Genomic DNA, 20,553 nt, shown 5'->3' with positions numbered 1-20,553 from the left:
AATACCTAATTTGCAAGCTAGAGAAAACAAGGAGGCAACCATTTTAATCACACTTAAATTACTTACACTTGTGAAATGGAGGAAGAAACTGATCCATGAACTGTGTACTGTAAAGTTTCTGACAAGCTCTGACAAAGTCCCGTACATCAGTAGTCTTTTCTGAACCTTCCTTTAGCAAATGGCTGACGAATGCCATGTTGTAAGCATGTAGATTGCTGAAGCACTCGTCAGAAAAATTACAGGAATACAGCACAAGGCTGGGGCTATAATGCTGAGGTATTTTTGATTCATCTTTGGCTAGGGAAAATAACACTAGCTTTCCCTCACACTTCAGAGCACAGCGTCTTTGCGACATGATTCAACCGGGATCTGCTACAGTGTTTGTCTTCCTCTTTTTCTTTCTACAGTCTGAGTATCGACGTCACGGCGACTCGGCTAAATAATCGTTACCCTAATAATTCATTCGAACCACTCTGAGTCGACTCTTTTATAGATGAATCAATAGTTTTAAACACTGTGCACTTTCAGATTTAAGCCTTAGCTGGATATTTCACTTCACTTGTAGCTGTGTTAAATGCTGCTATCCTCAATATTACAACTTGCTAACTCCTAAATAGGACTTGAATTCCCATCGAATGTAAAATAAACAACAAGCCATTCTAATATATGCTCACTATGGTCAAAAACTATTCATTCATACATTCATTCATTTTCTTTTCGGCTTAGTCCCTTTATTAATCAGGGGTCGCCACAGCGGAATGAACTGCCAACATATCCAGCACATGTTTTACCAGTGGATGCCCTTCCATTTGCAACCCACCACTGGGAAAGCCAAAAACTATGATAGTAATATTTATATCTATACTGAAATCAGTCAATATTTTTTGGTTGTCCACCGCTTGAACTTTTGTACTTTAAACTGTGTTTTTACAAGTATAGCTTTGAGGTGTAACATGACTATAAAGTGTCCATTAAATGGCAGTTGATGTAGTATTCTCAGCTTGATTACATAACATCTGTAGTGCAGTTAAAGGGCATCTATCATGCAAAATCTTTAGACAGAAATGTGCGCAGGAATAGTGTGTACTATAACATTCATGTCGTTTCAAACTGTATGATTTTCTTTCAAATTTATATTGTTATTTTGAAGATGTTGGTAACCAAATTGTTTTTACTTTTATTTTTTGGAGCTACAATAACATTCTGTAAATATTTCCAAATATCAAAAGTAAAGTGCCTGTAATAGCATAAATGTTTATGAGTATTAATGTCTGTGTTTAATAAAATAAAAAGTGTTTGAATTCCTATAACTAGCATGTAAGAGATATAGCTCTTTTTACAGTGATTTGCTGTAATCATGCTGCCTGCCTTAATTTCACAAAACAATTCTGAATGCAGCATATTACTGTGAATTTCACAGTTAAATCCTGTAAAGTGATACTAATGTAATTTACTGTGAAAAATTACTTTAACAGTAAAGGAATTATTTACAGTGCAGCCAAAGCAGAGTGATCATTTCAAATTACACCATTGTCTGCGAGAGTTGCCTCCGGGTGCTTCAGTTTCCTCCACAGTCCAAAAATATGTGGTATAGGTGAACTGAATAAACTAAATTGCCCATAGTGTGTGAATAGGTGAGTGTGTGGGTGTTTCCCAGCACTGAGGGTTGTACTCTCAGTGCCGAGTTGCAGCTGGTAGGGCATTCGCTGTGTAAAACAATTGCCAGAAAAATTGTTGGTTCATTCCGCAGAACCTTAATGTGTTCTGCATTGTTACAGAACATTCCAAAGAAGAATCGGACCTGAACTGGGCTCGGCGTAAATTAACCCAGCAGATCTCAGAGGAGAACCAGACATCCAGTACACCCAGAGCTGGTGAGTCTCTCTCTCTCTCTCTCTCTCTCTCTCTCTCTCTCTCTCTCTCTCTCTCTCTCTCTCTCTCTCTCTCTCTCTCTCTCTCTCTCTCTCTGTCTGTCTGTCTCTGTCTGTCTCTATGAATCAAATCCGTCTATATCTCGCTATCTCCCCCCCGCCTCCTCATTCAGTGAAATGATGCAGACAGGTGCCTTCTTCATAGCCGAGCCCCCTTTGAGGCTTGTGTTACCAAGCAACAGAATCCCTAATTTCAGAACAGAGAATAGTCTGTTTTAAGCATTCAAAGTGTGCTACTTTAGAGAGATACGTCACATGGTCTTTTTATCAACTGCGCAAATTAGTCATCCACAGAGGTGTTTCACAGCAGCGCTATGAACTGCATTTATTCATTTTTATTTTATAATGTTCTCTGAACTCCACTTATGATGTTACATAAATATGCAATATATAAACTTAAATACATGTAAAGCATGATAGAGTCATTTAGATCATTTTAATCCTGTTTTTTTTAACCTCTTTGAAATGCATCACACTCAAAAATAGATTTCTGCTGCCTGTTCAAACTACCTGTTTATAATGAGCTGAAACAACACAATTCTTGTCATTTCTTTGGACAATTTATTTGTTTTATGTTCGGTCCACTTAAATATTTAAACCATTAGGTTAACTTAAGCTTTTTGTTTTGGGACAACATGAAGGAATTGAGTTGGTCCAACTACCTGGTTTAGGGATTTGTAGTTTCCATGCTTTGTGTAGGATTTAATGAAGAGAGGGAAATGTTGACAATAAAAGTAGCTTTGGTGCTTAAAGTTAATAGAAAAAAACTTGTTAGAGTTTAGTCTTCACTTTAGTTTGAAGATTTAGAAGAGTTTTATGTAATGCTTTGAGTTTTGAGATTACCACCCTGTAGAAGCAGCCATCCTTTCGGTGTTGGCAGCTTAATTTTCAAAAAGGCAGTTGGTTGCTTTGAGCAATACCTGTCCTAAAATTAATTCTGAGATCAGTCTCAATCAGCTGTGTGTGTGTAGCTCATGAAATATGCTTAAAAAGGGCTCTTTTAGATCATTTAGGATTACTTCAAAATAAAACTGTGACAAAAAAATTTAAAAAGTGACTTCGAAATGTACGACACATGATAGACACACATGATATTATCAGACCTTTGAGTTTAAGTTAAATAAAAATATAAATGTATTTACACTTTTATTTCAGGTTGGACTAACTCGGTTGTCTTTAATTGTGTAAATTGTTTTTTTTAGTTGGTGCTAAACAAATTTATTGGATAGAAATCCAGCCCTCAATTAAATCAAGTTCATCAAATGAGATATTTTTTGAGTACACTTTTAAAGACAATGCTCATTTGAGACTTAGAAGTAAGATTTACATATTAAAATGTATACTCAAAAAATGCTTCTGATTTGAACAACTTGAATTTAAAATGAGCTAAAAAAAACAATTTTGGAGATTTTGGTGGAAGCGTAGTTTTTTTATGTTCAATATACTTAAAATAGTTACGGTAACTTAATGGATATGTGTTGGGACAACATGAATGAATTGTGTGCAACAGTGTAGATGAAAGCTGTTGTTATCTATCTAAAAACAGCATGGGTCATTTTAATAAAAAAATGTATAAAATCTGTAGATATCGTACATCAAACTCCAAAAATGATGTTTGCTGTTTGTTCAAACTACTTATTTAAAATGAGCTGAAACAAAACAATGAGTTATTTGGGGGGAAAACTTAGCTGTTTTATGTTCAATCCACCTAAATCTGTAAAAATGTAACTCATGTTAACTCAATTACTTTATGTTGTCTTAACACAAATCAATTGTGTGGAACCTAGATTTATTTTGCAGTGTATCGCTCAGTACATTGGCAATGTGGCATGATATAAGGGCCACAAGGTTGCATTTTTTTCACAGTTTGGCCTGCACAAGTTCTTTTTCTGGTATATTTATCATTTTGTTGCTTAAGTAATCTTGTGTTTGCACCTCTCTGACTTCCCAATGGGGTATATGCACAAGGACATAGTTTTCAGTCAGCCGAGAAGCACTGCATTAAATTCTATTTTTCCCCCACTATGTCTTTAAAATATGGAAATATATTTTATCCCCGTATTTTCAGTTTCTGTGCTAGCCTGCTAATACTGACAGTGCTAGCGTTTACACAGTCTTTCACCTCGTTTTACGCTTGAACAACTAAATGAATGCTTAAGTCTATTTAACTGATTGTATTTTAATTACATTACAACATCAATGCTGTAAAATAAACCTTATGAAATTGAAAATCTTTCTCCGGTAGTTTATCTTTTGCTAAAAACTCTAGCTGTGCATAGAGCCCATTTATGAACATTTTAAATGACATAAAATCATTTAAAATTACATTTTAGTCATCACATTGCTATTCAAAGTAAATGTTTTTCACATACCTCAGGGCTAATCTTAAATGATTTGAGTTTTGATGAGGTTTTTATTATGTACATATTATTATTTCTTACATATCAGTACTAATTAGTAAACATAAAAAACGATAACGTATTATGTAGCTAGTGTAGGCTGAGCAGCAGATCACTTGTGGAGGACAAATGCAATCAAATGTAATGCTCTAAAAGCCCTTAAAACCCTTTAATTATTCATAAATCCTTCTGATTTATGAAATTCAATAAGGAAGCCCTTAGTAAATTTAATCTGGGATGAAACTGAGCAGCTGCTGGTCCCAGCTATGCATTGTGATAACAGATATAATAGCATTGCTCAGAATAATTAAGACATATTCCCCTATTACATCTGGCATATTATCTAGCAAAAATTCATTCAAAAGAAATGCTGTACATTCTTTAAAATAATGGTTCCATGAAAAACCTTTACATTCCAGAAAAGTCTTTTTAATATGTATTTTCACTCTAAGAAATGAATAATTCTTTGAAGAACTGTTGACTGAAAGGTCTGAATTTTATTGAATCTGCAAAACCCCTATTTTGGAAACCATTTGATAGAGTGTATGTAGCAAATTAGATGCAAAATCTGTATTATTTAAATGCAATAAGTTTAAACAGAAAAGCTGTGGTGGTTATTAATCCGTGCATTTAAAAAGGTGTCACTTCTTCTCCTGTCTTTTTATTTCAGGGCTGTTTATTAGACAAATGGCCTCTTTAAGGCAGTCAGAGCAAGAACAGTCTTCACGCTGATTGCATCTCAAGAAGCTCAAGTATTACCAGTCCTCTGATTTAACTGGGCGCACTCTTCCTGGCCTCTCTGCACTATTACAGATTAGCTAAAAGGCTGGTCAATTCAATTGCCACTTAGTTACCAAAGACAAAAGCTTCTTAACAACCTTAAGTTAAATGGAGCACATTCTCTTGATAAGGCCGACATCAATGTAGTGAGAAAGCAGAACACAAGCTAGCTCAATGTTTTCACAGATTAAATAACATTTTCTACTCTGTTTTATTTTATCCAATCATCTGGTGTTTTCTTTTGAGTCAATGGTTACCACCAGGGCTTGACATTAACTTTTTTGATCAGCAGCCACTGTGGCTAGTAGTTTCCCAACATTACTAGCCACTTGCCATTTAAACTAGCCACAATTTTGTTGTTGGTAAAATATATTTTATAAGCATAAAATTAGACTTTGGCATGCTAAAATTACTTGATTTACTGTAGATTTTGTGTTATGTCCACATGCCTCCTCATTAGGGCTGCGCGATATTAGAAAAATCTTACATTGCAATATTTTGTTTTTCTGCAATATATATTGCGATATGATTATATTTTTCATTCATTCATTTTCTTTTCAGCTTAGTCCCTTTATTAATCCGGGGTCGCCACAGCGGAATGAACCGCCAACTTATCAAGCACGTGTTTCATGCAGCAGATGCCCTTCCAGACACAACCCATCTCTGGCAAACATCCATACACACTCACTCACACACTATGGACAATTTAGCCTTCTCAGTTCACCTGTACCGCATGTCTTTGGACTGTGGGGGAAACCAAAGTACCCGGAGGAAACCCACGCGAACGCTGGGAGAATATGCAAACTCCACACAGAAACGCCAACTGACCCAGCCGAGGTTCAAACCAACGACCTTCTTGCTGTGAAGCGACAGCACTACCTACTGCACCACTGCGTCGCCATGATTATATTTTCACTAGATTATTTGAATAGCTCTATTTGGAAAGATTTAATTTATGTAGATAGATCGGGATGATCAAGTCTTTTTGTTTGCAGTATGTTTACATAAATCATAATAAATTACAGAGCAAAGATAAAAGTTAAATAAATACTGCTTTATGGTTTTTTTTGGAGAGTCTAACAGTATTTATGTACAGAAATTGAACAATCAAACGTAAAATAACATGGTAATTATTGTATAAATTATTTAAATGTAATCAAATTTAGTATCTTTTAATTTAAATTTTTAAAACTGTTATGCGGTCTAGACCTGCCTTGTGTTTTTCTGACAAAATGATGAATGAAAATATGAGTGAATGGACAAACCAGCAGGCTGAGCACACTGTAACACATCTTAAATGTAGTTTTGCTTATTCATTCTAAAACGCCTTAACCGTTTCAGTATTAATGTTATTATATTATTAATGACCTCCAGAGCTTCTGTAGCGTGTCAAGAGCGTCTGTTCTCTGCGTCTCATGGCTTCAAACGCCCCCTCGTGTTCATTGTGTGTCAACATTGTCTTCTGAGGCGCAAGTACATTTATTAAATAAAGAAAAGATTGACGCAGCTTCTTCTACCGCAGTAAATTCTGTTTTTACTGTTGATATGTGGCGCCTGTTTAATCAGGAAGAGACGATTTTGTTCTCTTTGACTCGCTGGATGGAAACGCTGCTTTATTCGCACATCTTTTATGCATTATTCCAGTTTTGCACATAAATTTAATTAATATATATTTAGATGGAAACATAGCTATTGCCAACATTTCAGTCACACAAAGAACAAAGTCACGTACAAGAATGGCTTGTCCTTTTTTAATAAATAATTAGCTTAAATTCACTGACCTTCGACATGTACTAGATTAATGGGATTATTAATCTTTCTAAAAATGATTGTTCTGCTTACATTCATAAATGTCATATCAACCTCTATCTCTTTATCAATAAAAAAGGCAAGCACACACACAAGTGCACAAGTGAATCTAAAGTAAATCGCTGTAATTCATTACACACATGCGCTGTTTTAAAACATTTTAAACTTGTAAAACTCACTCTTGCTCACATTTAATGAGGATTGATGATCCTAGCGAACTGAACACACCTTTTATTCCCGGTTGCTTTGCGCTCGTCCTCTCTTGTTGATATATTTATACACGTGACTACCGGGACATGTTAATGCGAGCAGCTGTCAATCAATATTGGTGGGCGGGGGGACCGCTCTCCTACGTCAAGTTGCGGTCGATCTGAAAACCACTCCAATTGGTCCACCATTTTTGTTGTTACATTTGAAAAAAAGGACTGGGTGTGTTTATATCACAGCAATATGACAGTTTATACACTATACTTACACTCATTTCTGTCCAAACAGCTTGTAAAGTAGATTTTTCACCATAGGTGCCCTTTAAATGTAAAATTACGCATTAACTTGAGCAGCTGTTTTCCCATGCAAACTGTCTCTGTTTCACTGATGCAGTGGTGGTGTTTTTAAAATATATGCTCATTTTTGCTATAACTTTGCATGAGCACATCAAGTTCAGCTGGAGAAAGAAATGGTGATCTCTTTTTTAAGATGTTGCCACAGTCACTCGTAATATCTGCGCTCCATTGATAATGCCTTTTTATAGTTGCGGTGTGCGCGCTTAACTCTGAGTTGGTCTACTCAAAGGTGATTGACCAAACTCAGATCCGCTATTCTGAAACTGAAAACTCTGAGTTTTTAATCTCTCTGTATAGCAACTCAGAGATCAAGTTTAAACTTCAAGTTGGTTGAACCTCCTTACTGAAACAGGCCCCAGGAGATAACTAACGCCATAACACTACTGTTTGTTTTAGAGAAAAATGAGTGTTAAATTTCTGAATATTTAAAAACTAATTTTGAATAAAAGTTGGAGTTAATAATATCTTTTCAGCTCCTTTTTTAACTAACACTCACTGCATTTTAGCAGTAAGAAGCTACGATACAGAGTACTGGGCTGAAGCTTGACTACAAATTAAATCACAAGTCAAAAAATTTGCAATTAGATATTTTCCCCAAATCGCAGCCTTAATTTGACTGTTCATCAGCCAATCAGAATCAATGATTCAATAACATAAGCATGCTGACCTATTCTTATACAACTTAATGTCCATCATGAGGCCTCTTTAATGTACATAGAATAAATTTATATAGCCACTGCACTGTCAGACTGTCAAAACCTTTTTCTTCTGACCTTTAGCTCAAGTGCTAATCTGCGATATGTGAAGCAGCCCTTTCATTTCAGACCAAGGCTGTGAAGCTAGTGTTTGAAAGGGTTTCCAAATATTTTGAGCCTTCCTTTATAGATTGCATTGTTTCTCTATGCTAAACTCCTACTGGTGTTTTCTTTCTACTTGTGTGTTCATTGTCAAATATTTTCCACACAGCTATCCATGAATTCCCAGAGGACATCTTTACTAAGGGACAGAGGAGGCATGGGGCAATTCTACTGCACGTGTTTTGTGTAAGTATGATGCACTGCTTTGATAAATATACAGAAAATTGAAAGCTTTAATCAAGTGTTTAAAGTCAGTATGGTTTTTTTGGAAATACAAAAATATTTTTATTCCGCAAGGATGTGTTAAATTGATAAGTCTCTATGTTCCTAGAGAGATCAGTTTAATTCTACGGTTGTGACTTTTTGACATCTTCATAATAACTAGCTTCTTGTATCACAGCAAATTCCCTTTTTACTGTTGATATTTGGCGCCAGATAACCAGGAAGTGACAATTTTGTTAGCTTTGACTCGTTGGATGAAAATGCTGCTTTATTCGCATGTCTTTTATGCGATAATCCAGTTTTGCGCATAAAGTTAATTTGCAGTTTTGGATGGAATCATAGCTAATGACAACTGGAGTAATGCTGCTAGCAATTCTGCTTTAAAGCACAAGCATAAATTACATTTCAAAAAAAAAAAAAATAAAATAAAAATATATATATATATATATATATATATATATATATATATATAAAAAACAGATAATTGAATTTGTTACAATATTTTAGAATATTACTCTTTATACTCGATCAAATAAATGCAGTTAATTAAGCAGAAGAGGCTTTAAAAAACAATTTAAATATGCAATCATAAATGATTTTTATATACAAAACCCCCACTGTCAACCATTGAGAATCACACCTTAAAGCACTTGAACAGCAGGGGCAACCTATCCTAATTTACTTCTTGAGGGGTCAAAAGAAAATTCAAAAGATCAAAGAAAATCAAAAGATATCTTACCTATCTGCCTGGGAAAATGATCTCCAGGAAAATATTTCAAAGGAAGAATGGGAAGAATCATGTGTTTTTGCCCAAACCCAGAGCATCAACACTATATGTAGACTACTGCAGTATAAATAGCTTGTAGAACATACATTACCCCAGTAAAGCGAAATAAATTCAATCCAAGGATTCCTGACTGGTGTAAAAAATGCAGATAAGGAAGCGTTACTCTCTATCATTGTATGTGTGAATGTAAAGAGATGGAATTCTGGAAGGAGACTCTTTGTTTGATATATCAAAGGAAAATGTTTCTCTCGACCCCAAATGTAAATTTTGAATTACTTTTGATATTGTATGTAAACAATTATAATCGATATTAACCCCCCCCCCCTTTTTTTTATTTATTTATTTATTTATTTTTTACTTTTGTTATTATTTTTAAGTTTTGTATGATGTCCTGGAGTTGTTTTGTTTTAATGTGCTGTTCAGATGTTTAGATGTCTTGTTTTAAAGTTGAGGAAAAAAAACATTAAAATAGTAATAAATAATAATAAATAAATAAATACTTTTTATAAAAGTGTGGATTTCCTTTTTTTATTTGCAGTTTTTAGTGGAAGGTTTTAGTACAAGTCTTACATTTTACTTGAATAGTTTTACTTGTAAACTGTAAGAAACATTTTTAAAAAATGTTCTGATCTCTGTTCTTTGTAATACACAAAAAACCAACAAAATCAGAAAAATGTTCTATGAGAAAAAAATGATTCAATGTTTGATGTAATCTCAACTGAAAAATGAAGAGAAGTGGGACATAGAGTAGCTCCTCCCCTTTAAAAAAACAGCCAGTAGCGTTTTGTTTTCTCACCACTCTGCCAGTAAGAGGGGTCGAGCTCAAGCTCATCAAATGAAAAGCAAATGAGAAGCGTTTTGAAGGGGGGCGGGGCATGTCAGATACTAAAGAGCATTTGATTGGTCAATATTTGATGAGAAACTGAAGTATGAGGACATGAAAAAAAGTTGATCCATTTAGTGACAAACTACAAGCTTTAAATGTTTATATCAGATTATATCATCTAAACGCAAATTTTGGCATTGTTTTGTAGCACACTAGCTGATAGATATACTTGAAGACTAACATACTGATACTAACGGTGCTTTCACACATGTAGATCGATTGTTTTATTCTGAAACAGGGATTAAATTTGTTACAATGTTTATTTTTGTTCTTGGTGCGGTTCACTTTCACACTGCAAAGTTTCTAAATGGACCAAGCAAGCCATGTGCGAGTAAACATTGGTTTCAGGGTTCATTTTTCAGAGTTGCGCAGATTCTGCTTAGCTGTCATATGTTTTTATTTTAATTTATGATGATGAGAAACAAGACATAAGCGAAAAGCTGCACTTTAATTTTGACACCCACAGATATTATCACCAAATATAAATCAGAGAGGTAAGACTTTCTCATACATAGCCTCATTTCATGTCAGATCATGAAGCAGATCAATGTTGATCTTTCTTTCGAGGTGTCAGTGCACAAACGATATTTTGATATTAGGCCTGATACAAAATGCTATAAGATTAAAATATATATAAAAAAAAACAGATCATAGCTTCAGTCAATTTTCATAACAGATAAACAGCTCTCGTTAATATTTCAGCATGCTTTCACTTTCGTATTCGACATAAAATACACATTTACCGATAGGAATGTTATGTCGCCCTACTCATAATTCTCATTTATATAGCCGTATATATGGCTATTACGCAACCATAATACACTGTGATATAGCCTGTTTCATTAGTTCGATGGATCGCATTGCTTTCTCACTACAATCGATTCGCTCCAGAGTTTGTTTCAATCGAGCCGAGACCACCTCATTCAGGCAATCTTGGACCGATTGATTTGGCGCAGATACGAGAATGATTGCGGGTTTCACATATGCCAAACGAAACCACGCTAACTGGGCAAACGAGACAGGTTCCAAAACAAACATCTAGATGTGAAACCACACAAACATCTAAAAAACGTTACTTTAATTTCACTGGACATTTACTGTAGAAAAAAAAACAAGAAGAAAACAGTCAGTTAAAAAAACGAATATGAAAATTATTCTGTGTCTATAGTGAGGAAACTTACCATTTAATAAGTTTTATCAAAGCACTTTTGCAATATTTTATTGGTAAAATTATGGTCATTTTTTTACACTGTTTGTGCAATTTCTATAACTATCTTTATGAAAATTATTTGCATACCAACTTGTTTAAGTCTATTTTTTTAAATAAATAAATATATTTGTTCTTTGAAGGAATGCATAGCAAAATTCAAAACCATAACTAAAAATGAAAGCCTCTATTGCAGTTTAGCCTTTGACAACACTGTTGCTGAATCTCTACTGTCTTTTGTCTGCTCTTCCACAGGCGGTTTATATGTTCTACGCCCTTGCTATTGTCTGCGATGTCTTCTTTGTCCCCTCTCTGGAAAAAATCTGTGAGGTAAATGTAGATTGTGCTGATAATAACCCTCAATGGTACTGTAGAAAAATCAGAGTATATTCTGAGCTGGAGTTTGTATCTTCAGAATCTGCACCTCAGTGAAGATGTTGCCGGTGCCACTTTTATGGCAGCAGGAAGCTCCGCCCCTGAGCTTTTCACATCGTTGATTGGTCAGTGACCTCTAGCAATGATTTTCAATAAAACTTACTGTATAAATAAGTTATCGATAAAAAGTTGTCTCTTCATTTCAGGCGTCTTCATCACCAAGGGAGATCTGGGTGTAGGAACTATCGTGGGATCTGCTGTCTTTAACATCCTGGTCATCATCGGAGTTTGTGGGATATTTGCTGGACAGGTAGTACAGTTTATGGGTATTTAAAACAATAAATATGAGACTATTGAACTGATAAATATGAACCACTTCACAGACCATCACTTTGACCTGGTGGCCGCTCTTCCGTGACTCTATTTTCTACATCCTCTCTGTGCTGGCATTGATTCTGGTAAGCAGGACTGTTGGTTTTCAGGTTCTGTTTGTGTTTTACATTTGTAGCCACACTAAATTAAGGCTATTTTTGTGTTTGTTTATTTGTATTTCAGATCATATATGATGAAAAAGTAATCTGGTGAGTGTGGCTGAGAAGCTGTAATAATGATTATTTACATTTTAGTGAAGCATGCTATTTTTCATATGACATCACTGTTGCAGGTGGGAGACTATAATCCTCATATCGATGTATGGAGTTTACATCCTCATCATGAAGTGAGTATTTCACTTGTTTTAAACATTATTTAACTATTTAAACAAATCAAATAGAGGCGGCATGGTGGTTTCCTCCGGGTGCTCCGGTTTCCCCCCACGTGTGGTGAATATACAGTGCATCCGGAAAGTATTCACAGCGCTTCACTTTTTACACATTTTTTTTATGTTACAACCTTATTCCAAAATGGATTAAATTAATTTATTTCCTCAACATTCTACACACAATACACCATAATGACAATGTGAAAAAAGACTTTTTGAAATTGTTGCAAATTTATTAAAATAAAAAACCTGAAAAATCACATGTACATAAGTATTGACAGCCTTTGCCGTGAAGCTCTAAATTAAGCTCAGGTACATTCTGTTTCCACTGATCGTTCTTGAGATGTTTCAGCAGCTTAATTTGAGTTCACCTGTGGTAAATTGAACATGATTTGAAAAGGCATACACCTGTCTGTATAAGGTCCCAGGGTTGACAGTGCATGTCAAAGCACAAACCAAGCATGAAGACTAAGGAATTGTCTGTAGACCTCCGAGATAGGATTGTCTCGAGGCACAAGGCTGGGGAAGGTTACAGAAACATTTCTGCTGCTCTGAAAGTTCCAATGAGCACAGTGGCCTCCATCATCCCTAAGTGGAAGATGTTTGGAACCACCCGGACTCTTCCTAGAGCTGGCCGGCCATCTAAGCTGAGTGATCGGGGGAGAAGGGCCTTAGTCAGGGAGGTGATCAATAACCCGATGGTCACTATGTCTGAGCTCCAGCGTTCTTCTGTGGAGAGGAGAAACTTACAGGAGGAAAACCATCTGTGCAGCAATCCATCAATCAGGCCTTTACGGTAGAGTGGCCAGACAGAAGCCACTCCTCGCCTGGAATTTGCCAAAATGCATCTGAAGGACTCTCAGACCATAAGAAATAAAATTCTCTGGTCTGATGAGACTTAAATTGAACTCTTTGGAGTGAATGCCAGGTGTTACGTTTAGAGAAAACCAGACACTGCTCATCACCAGGCTAATACCATCCCTACAGTGAAGCATGGTGGAGGCAGCATCTTGCTGTGGGGATGTTTTTCAGCAGCAGGAACTGGATGACTAGTCAGAATAGATTAAAAGATGAATGCAGCAATGTACAGAGACATCCTGAATGAAAACCTGCTTCAGAGAGCTCTTGACCTTAGACTAAAAGCACCCAAAGCGCACTACCAAAATATTAATGGAGTGGCTTCACAACAACTCCTTGAGTGTCCTTGAATGTCATTGAGTGGCCCAGCCAGAGCCTAGACCTAAATCCTATTGCACATCTCTGGAGAGATCTGAAAATGGCTGCACACCTTCACTTCCCACCCAACCTGATAGAGCTTGAGAGGTACTGCAAAGAGGAATGGGCAAAAATTCCCAAAGACAGGTGTGCCAAGCTTGTGGCATCATATTCAAAAAGACTTGAGGCTGTAATTGCTGCCAAAGGTGCATCAACAAAGTATTGAGCAAAGGGTGTCAATACTTATGTACATGTGATTTTTCAGGTTTTTTTATTGTTAATAAATTTGCAACAATTTCAAAAAATCTATAGTCATTATGGTGTATTGTGTGTAGAATTTTGAGGAAATAAATGAATTTAATCCATTTTAGCATAAAAACATAAAAAAATTGTGAAAAAGTGAAGCGTTATGAATACTTTCCGGACGCACTGTAGGTGAATTGGGTAAGGTGAACCGCTATAGGTGAACTGGGTAAGCAAAATTGGCCATAGTGTATGAGTGTGTGTGTGAGTGTATGGGTGTTTCCCAGTACTGGGTTGCAGCTGGAAGGGCATCCGCTGTGTAAAACATATGCTGGAATAGTTGGTGGTTCATTCCTCTTTGGCGACCCCTATCAAAAATTTATGAATGAATATCAAATAGAATGGTGCATGTACATCAAATCCGCAAGAATAATCCACTGTGGGATTTGGCTGTGAGGTTATATAATGGGTTTCTATTAGATCAAATTAGTAGCACTTTTGTGATTCACTCACAGGCTGACGTTCAGGGAATAATCATGCTGTGAATGCTTTTAGTTTCTCAAGATGTGTTGTTTTTGATTGTTGTGCACAGCGAATGACATACTCAATTATTTTGTTTTCCTTTGCTATTAAATTTTCAGTATGATACACGGTAATATGAATGTATGTGTGTCTATTTCAAGGTTTAACAGTCAGATTTGGGGCTGGGTGGAGCAGAGGTTTGGTATCCCGGGTCAGCCCTGTCTGGTCAGCAGTCTGCGCAGAGATGTGTCAGTAGGAGAGGCAAGCCCACACTGTGACACCTCCATGATCCTCCTGAAGAAAGGTGTGTGGATCCATGTTGGGTGTAATCATAGACTGTAAAAAATGTGGATGACGCGACACTGCCTTCTGCCATTGAATTCTTTAATTGCGAAACGCTGATGACGAGCAGACTGTTGCAAAAAATTGCTGAAAAAGGGGCCTGGTTCCTGGGTCATCCATGTGGACATAGGCCAACATGAGTCTTTCTAATTATTATTTCATACCCATAAAAAGAATTAGTCAATTACTGCTAGATAACAATCATCTGTTTTTCACATCATATAATGTTTGGTATTATCAAACAACTAAGATAAACCCACACTATACTGAATAAATAGTGATCCATCAGAACCTGTAGGTCAGAAAGTATAGCTTACTGCTGAACAATAGTAAAATAACATAGAAATCAAGCATTGATACTTCAATTTCCTCCCGAAGCTCCGGGAGTCTGCTTAGAGAGGCTGTGAATCACAACTGTTAGTCATGATTACAAGCCCTGTTTTTATAGCATTAAATTACTGGCTAAAAACATCTGAACCTATATCAGCATGATAACAAGTGCCTTAATTGACCAAAACCATTGTTCTGTACATTTTATTGCTAGTGTAATCAATTTTTTTTATTTGGACTGAAGTCTCGTTTGTTAACATGAAGGCTGGGTTTTGACTTGTACTGCATCCAGCCACCAGGGGTTGAGCTGGGGGCTACACTCAAAAGGGGGCATGAGGTAATTAGTTACAAAATTATGAACTAGTTAAAGATTACACATGCTATGAAAAAGTAAAGTAAGGGATTTGTTTCGTTGTTAGGTCATTTAGGTTCAAATAAAACACTTAAGTACTGTACATATATTCAATAGGTCTGTATAAATTTGTATTTATTGTAATACAAATATACTTTGCAGAATAATTCTATTTGTCAACTAAAGATGGTTATGTTTATCTAAACGATTGAACAATGAATTGAGTTGTACATCACTGACAGTATGTTTGAAATATGGCGTCATTACAATGAAACATTTCATGTCCACGTGAAATCAGAATTTACATTTAACAATGCTTATTGTATTGTTTATATGATGCACAAAAGAAAGCCCCTCCCACTACTGAATATTCTGTTTATATTCTGTTTAACATACTGAAATAAAAGTCTCCGCAACTTCTAATTCTCACAGACTTTAAGTATTACTTTATATAACTAAGCTAAAAGCTCATGTTTGACTCAAATGTTTACGCGTTGAGATTTATAGGGATTTTCTGTACTATTGAGTCAAGTATTTAAATTAAACTACTTTTTACTCAAAGTGATTACAAAAGTACTTTCAATACCATTTTAATAATGTAATTAGTAATGATTGACTTTTTTGAAGTAACTTACTCAGCAGTGGTGTGGATGAAGGGTGGATCTCTGTGTGTCATCCTGAGCAAGTCTGCATTATATATAAAGCATGACATCTCTTTCTCTCTTGTCTTTCAGGTCAGAATGCGGGTGGCCAGGACTCCCCGGTGGTGATGGTGGATGAGCTGATGAGTCTTCACCCTCACCAGTTCTCTTTCTCAGAGGCAAGCCTCCGTGTCATGATCACGCCTCACTTCTCTCCCCGCACTCGCCTCAGCATGGCCGGACGCATGCTCATCACTGAGGTACTGGCTGGACGTGCGCTTGCTTCCTGCACGTCTGGATGGGACGACAGACAGCTGATACAACAGTTACTCAACCTTGAATATGAACTAGCAAGCTTATTATATGTATTAAATGTAGGAAGTGAGTATTAGAGTTCTAAATTTCATGATTTTATTAGTGTATCGTCTTTGTAAAACAAAATTAATGGTAATTTTTATATATTATTCTTATGGGTTTCATGGTGGCGAAGTGGGTAGCATGATCACCTCACAGCAAGAAGGTAGCTGGTTCAAGCCTCGGCTGGGTCAGTTGGCATTTCTGTGTGGAGTTTGCATGTTCTCACTGTATTCACGTGGGTTTCCTCTGGGTGCTCCGGTCCAAAGACAGGCGCTATAGGTGAATAAAAGAAACTAAATTGGTAGTAGTGTATGTGTGTGAATGGGAGTGTATGGGTGTTTCCCAGTGATTGGTTGCAGCTGGAAGGGCATCCGCTGCTTAAAACATATGCTGGATAAGTTGGCAGTTCATTCCGCTGTGGCAGCCCCTTGTTAATAAAGGGACTATGCCGAAAAGAAAAGAATGAATGAATTATTCTTATAATATATTTTTGTGTCTTAAGTTTCATTAAATTTTCTTAGAACTTCATTTATTAATTTGATACATTTTTATAAGATTTTTTTGAAGCTCACACATTTGGAGTTATTAAGATTTTTAAAAATGTATATAAAAAACAATGCTTCGATTATTTAATATAAAAATATAGTAATGTAGTAATATTTTGAAATATTATTATAATTTTAAATAACAGTTTTCTTTTTATATATTTAAAATTAACTAATTACAAATTAGTTATCTTTTCAGTATTTCTGATATTCTTTCTCTCTCTCTCTCTCTCTCTCTCTCTCTCTTTATATATATATATATATATATATATATATATATATATATACTAAATTTTACATTTAATGTTAACAAATAGTTTATTAAAAATGTTGAGCAAAAATGCTTTTGTTCTTAGTTGTTATTGAATGCATAAATACTTGTAATTCTTAGTAAGTCTTAATCTCTAACACTGTTTTAAATTTCAAAGACATTACATGTTCAAACTATGAAACAGGAAATCAAAAATATAGGTTAAGAAAGAAATACAACTCCTGAGAAGACCTGAAAATACACCCAAATAAAAGAAGTGTCAGTGCTGTCTTAGAGAAATATTAGAAATGTCATTTATTCTTACTTTTTCTGTGGGTCCTTTAAAGGGCACCTATGATGAAAATCATCTTTTGTAAGCTCGATTAAAAGATCTGTTCCGCTTTCTGTGATCATCAGTCATCATCAAATATGATCAAGAATGAGTTTTACAAGTTTAAAACGTTTTTAAAACAGTGCATGTTAGTAATGAATTGTAGCTATTTTACCGTCTTCATCACCACAGCCGCATGTAGGTACAGTTATAAAAGAAGACGTTAAATCAGGTTTATTTATTACATTAACACAACGGATATCCATACAGCAGTGGATATTAACGTGTATTCTGTTACATTTACCGTGCAAAAACAGTGCAAAGTAAAACGGGCTGTGTGTGTGTGTGTGTGTGTGTGAGTGTGTGTAATGACATTGTGTGTGACTCATCGTTGCAGAAAGGCTTCAATTAAATCCACAACAAGTAGATCAAATAATAATTGTGAAAGTTCTTACTGTAGTATTTCTCACAAACGTTATGTGAGATCTGCTTCCTTCATGTCTGTCACTGTGACAGACTGATTGAGGCACACTCTGACAGGCACGTGGGAACAGTGGGCAGGGAGAGCTAGCATTAAAGGCACAGGCAACAAAAACAGCTACAATGTGTTCAGAGCAGACAATTCCATTATTCTGAAAGGTTTAATCAATAATCTGATGAGTGTTTTGAGCTGAAGCTTTACAGACACATTCTGGAGACACAAAAGACTTGTATTAAATCTTGAAAAAGAGGTAAAATAGGTGCCCTTTAATACGACCCTCGTGTAAGATTTGAGTCAGGTAGAACAGCGACATTTCAAGTCCTCAGAACGCCTGCTGTCATTTTCTTTATAAGCAGCAAGGATTTGCTCTTCATATTCTGTATCAGCAATGGTGTTTTTTCGTAGGTTCAGAGATCCTCTGGCACTACTCCTGACTTCCATTTTTCTTCCAACCCCTTGAATTCTTATCTAATCATTTCGTTGTATGTTTGGGCAAATGCTTTATTCCATCAACAGTCGTTCACATGACCTGCTTGTCGTCTTGACTCTTGCAGCTCTTGCATGTCATCTTGAAGAGGCGCTTTATCTGCTCAGCAAGCTTGACTCTGAAACTTCTCATTTCTCATCATACAGGCTCCTGTTCTACTGTATCCGACTGTACATCTATCATATATAGTTGAAGTCAGAATTATTAGCCCTCCTGTGATTTATTTATTTATTTTTATTTTATTTTATTCTCAAATATTTCCCAAATGATGTTTAACAGAGCAAGGATTTTTTTCACAGTATTTACAATAATATTTTTTCTTCTTGAGAAAGTCTTATTTGTTTTATTTAATGTAAAGTAAAAGCGGTTTAAAAATTTTTAAAAGCCATTTTAAGGTCAATATTATTAGCCCCCTTAAGCATGTTTTTTTTGATTGTCTATAGAACAAACCATTGTTATACAATGATTTGCCTAATTATCCTAACTTGCATAATTAACCAAATTAAGCCTTTAACTGTCACTTTAAGCTGAATACTAGTATCTTGAAAAATATCTAGTTAAATATTATGTTCTGTCATCATGGCACAGATAAAATAAATCAGTTATTAGAGATGAGTTATTAAAACTATTATGTTTAGAAATGTGTTGAAAAAATCTTCTCTCCGTTAAACAGAAATTGGGGAAAAAATATACAGGGGGGCTAATAATTCAGAAGGGCTAATAATTCTGACTTCAACTGCATTCTGTCTGTCATCCACAGAGGCAGAGGCTGATTAGAAACAGGAGTCCTGGAGACAGCAGTGGCAGCGGAGCAGGAGACACTGCAGGACAAGATGGTCCAGGCATGGAGGCGGTTCCTTGGGGTCTGGAGAACGGAGGGGCCCTCGAGAGTGAAACACAACCCCTGGAGGAGCCCAGACACAGGAACCAAGGAGGAGAGTTAGAACGAGTAGCAGACATAGAGGACACACAGCCGAAAGAAGACGAGGAGGACGAAGAAGAAGAGGCAGATGAAGAACCCTTCAGGCCCTTCACTGTGCCAGGTGAGTGAATATCAAGAGTGAATATCAGAGAGTTGTTTTGAAGACTTTTAAGCAAGTCATTTCACTCAGCGGCCATCTTTAAAATGCCTTTCGAGCAGTAATCGATGGGGAATCATCAAATTCTTGATAAGCTTGCCCAAGCTTATGATTTTATTACATATTTGAAGTCACCAATAAAATTAAACAATAACTGTCTCATAAGTTTAGTTTCTAAACGTTTGAATCAAACAAAATCAGCATTTTTTCAGGCTGCCCAAGCTAATGCACATGTGCACTCAAAAAAAACATTTCGTTCATCACGACACCAACCTGATTTATGGCCGTTTTACACATTATCATCCTCTGGAAAATGCTATATCAGATCACACTGGTCTTCATAAGCAGCTTGGGCTTGGTCAGGGGCCCATTTAGTGATTTGGGGGCCCTAAGCAGTTCCAGCCATGGGACCCAACAGTCCTAAAATCCACCCTTTGTAGTTTTATAAATTTTTTAATTGATTTACTTTGCTGTTGTTGTTTTTTCCTTATATCACTAAATCTCCTTTTACATGTTTTATCTTAATAAAATATCTCTACATTTTAAATTATTTGTTTTCTGAAAATTATTTCACAATTAAAAATTAATAAACCATAAAAAAAAATGCTTATGAAATTGAATCTTGACCTGACTTGACTGCTGGACTGCTCCATGATTGGGTGCATGGGTGTAGCGGATATTGTAAACGTGTGGGTGACAGCTGTATGAGATCCAAAATTTTACGTTCATATAATTATTAATCACCTGTTTAATCACCCCCCCCAACCTTCCCCCCCTTCCGGTTGCTACGCCCATGACTGGG

At 35.9% G+C, this 20,553-nt stretch overlaps 1 protein-coding gene across 2 annotated transcripts in view; it reads left to right on the top strand.

Moving 5' to 3' along the window:
* slc24a6a (solute carrier family 24 member 6a) overlaps window positions 1–20,553 on the top strand; it is a 36,865-nt gene that overhangs the window by 9,456 nt on the left and 6,856 nt on the right. The window contains exons 2-12 of one of the 2 annotated variants that reach the window (XM_056472625.1): window positions 1,779–1,874; window positions 8,449–8,525; window positions 11,697–11,771; window positions 11,857–11,941; window positions 12,023–12,126; window positions 12,200–12,274; window positions 12,372–12,397; window positions 12,481–12,534; window positions 14,718–14,860; window positions 16,315–16,400; window positions 19,433–19,715. In XM_056472625.1, the coding sequence (XP_056328600.1) occupies window positions 1,779–1,874; window positions 8,449–8,525; window positions 11,697–11,771; window positions 11,857–11,941; window positions 12,023–12,126; window positions 12,200–12,274; window positions 12,372–12,397; window positions 12,481–12,534; window positions 14,718–14,860; window positions 16,315–16,400; window positions 19,433–19,715 (1,104 nt within the window). Of the gene's footprint in view, window positions 1–1,778; window positions 1,875–8,448; window positions 8,526–11,696; window positions 11,772–11,856; window positions 11,942–12,022; window positions 12,127–12,199; window positions 12,275–12,371; window positions 12,398–12,480; window positions 12,535–14,717; window positions 14,861–16,314; window positions 16,482–19,432; window positions 19,716–20,553 lie in introns of both variants that reach the window. The other variant, XM_056472624.1, reaches the window with a different exon arrangement.

This window comes from Danio aesculapii, chromosome 14 (assembly GCF_903798145.1).
Source record: "Danio aesculapii chromosome 14, fDanAes4.1, whole genome shotgun sequence".
In the NCBI taxonomy this organism is placed as follows: Eukaryota; Metazoa; Chordata; class Actinopteri; order Cypriniformes; family Danionidae; genus Danio; species Danio aesculapii.
This window is presented reverse-complemented; position numbering and strand designations above follow the sequence as displayed.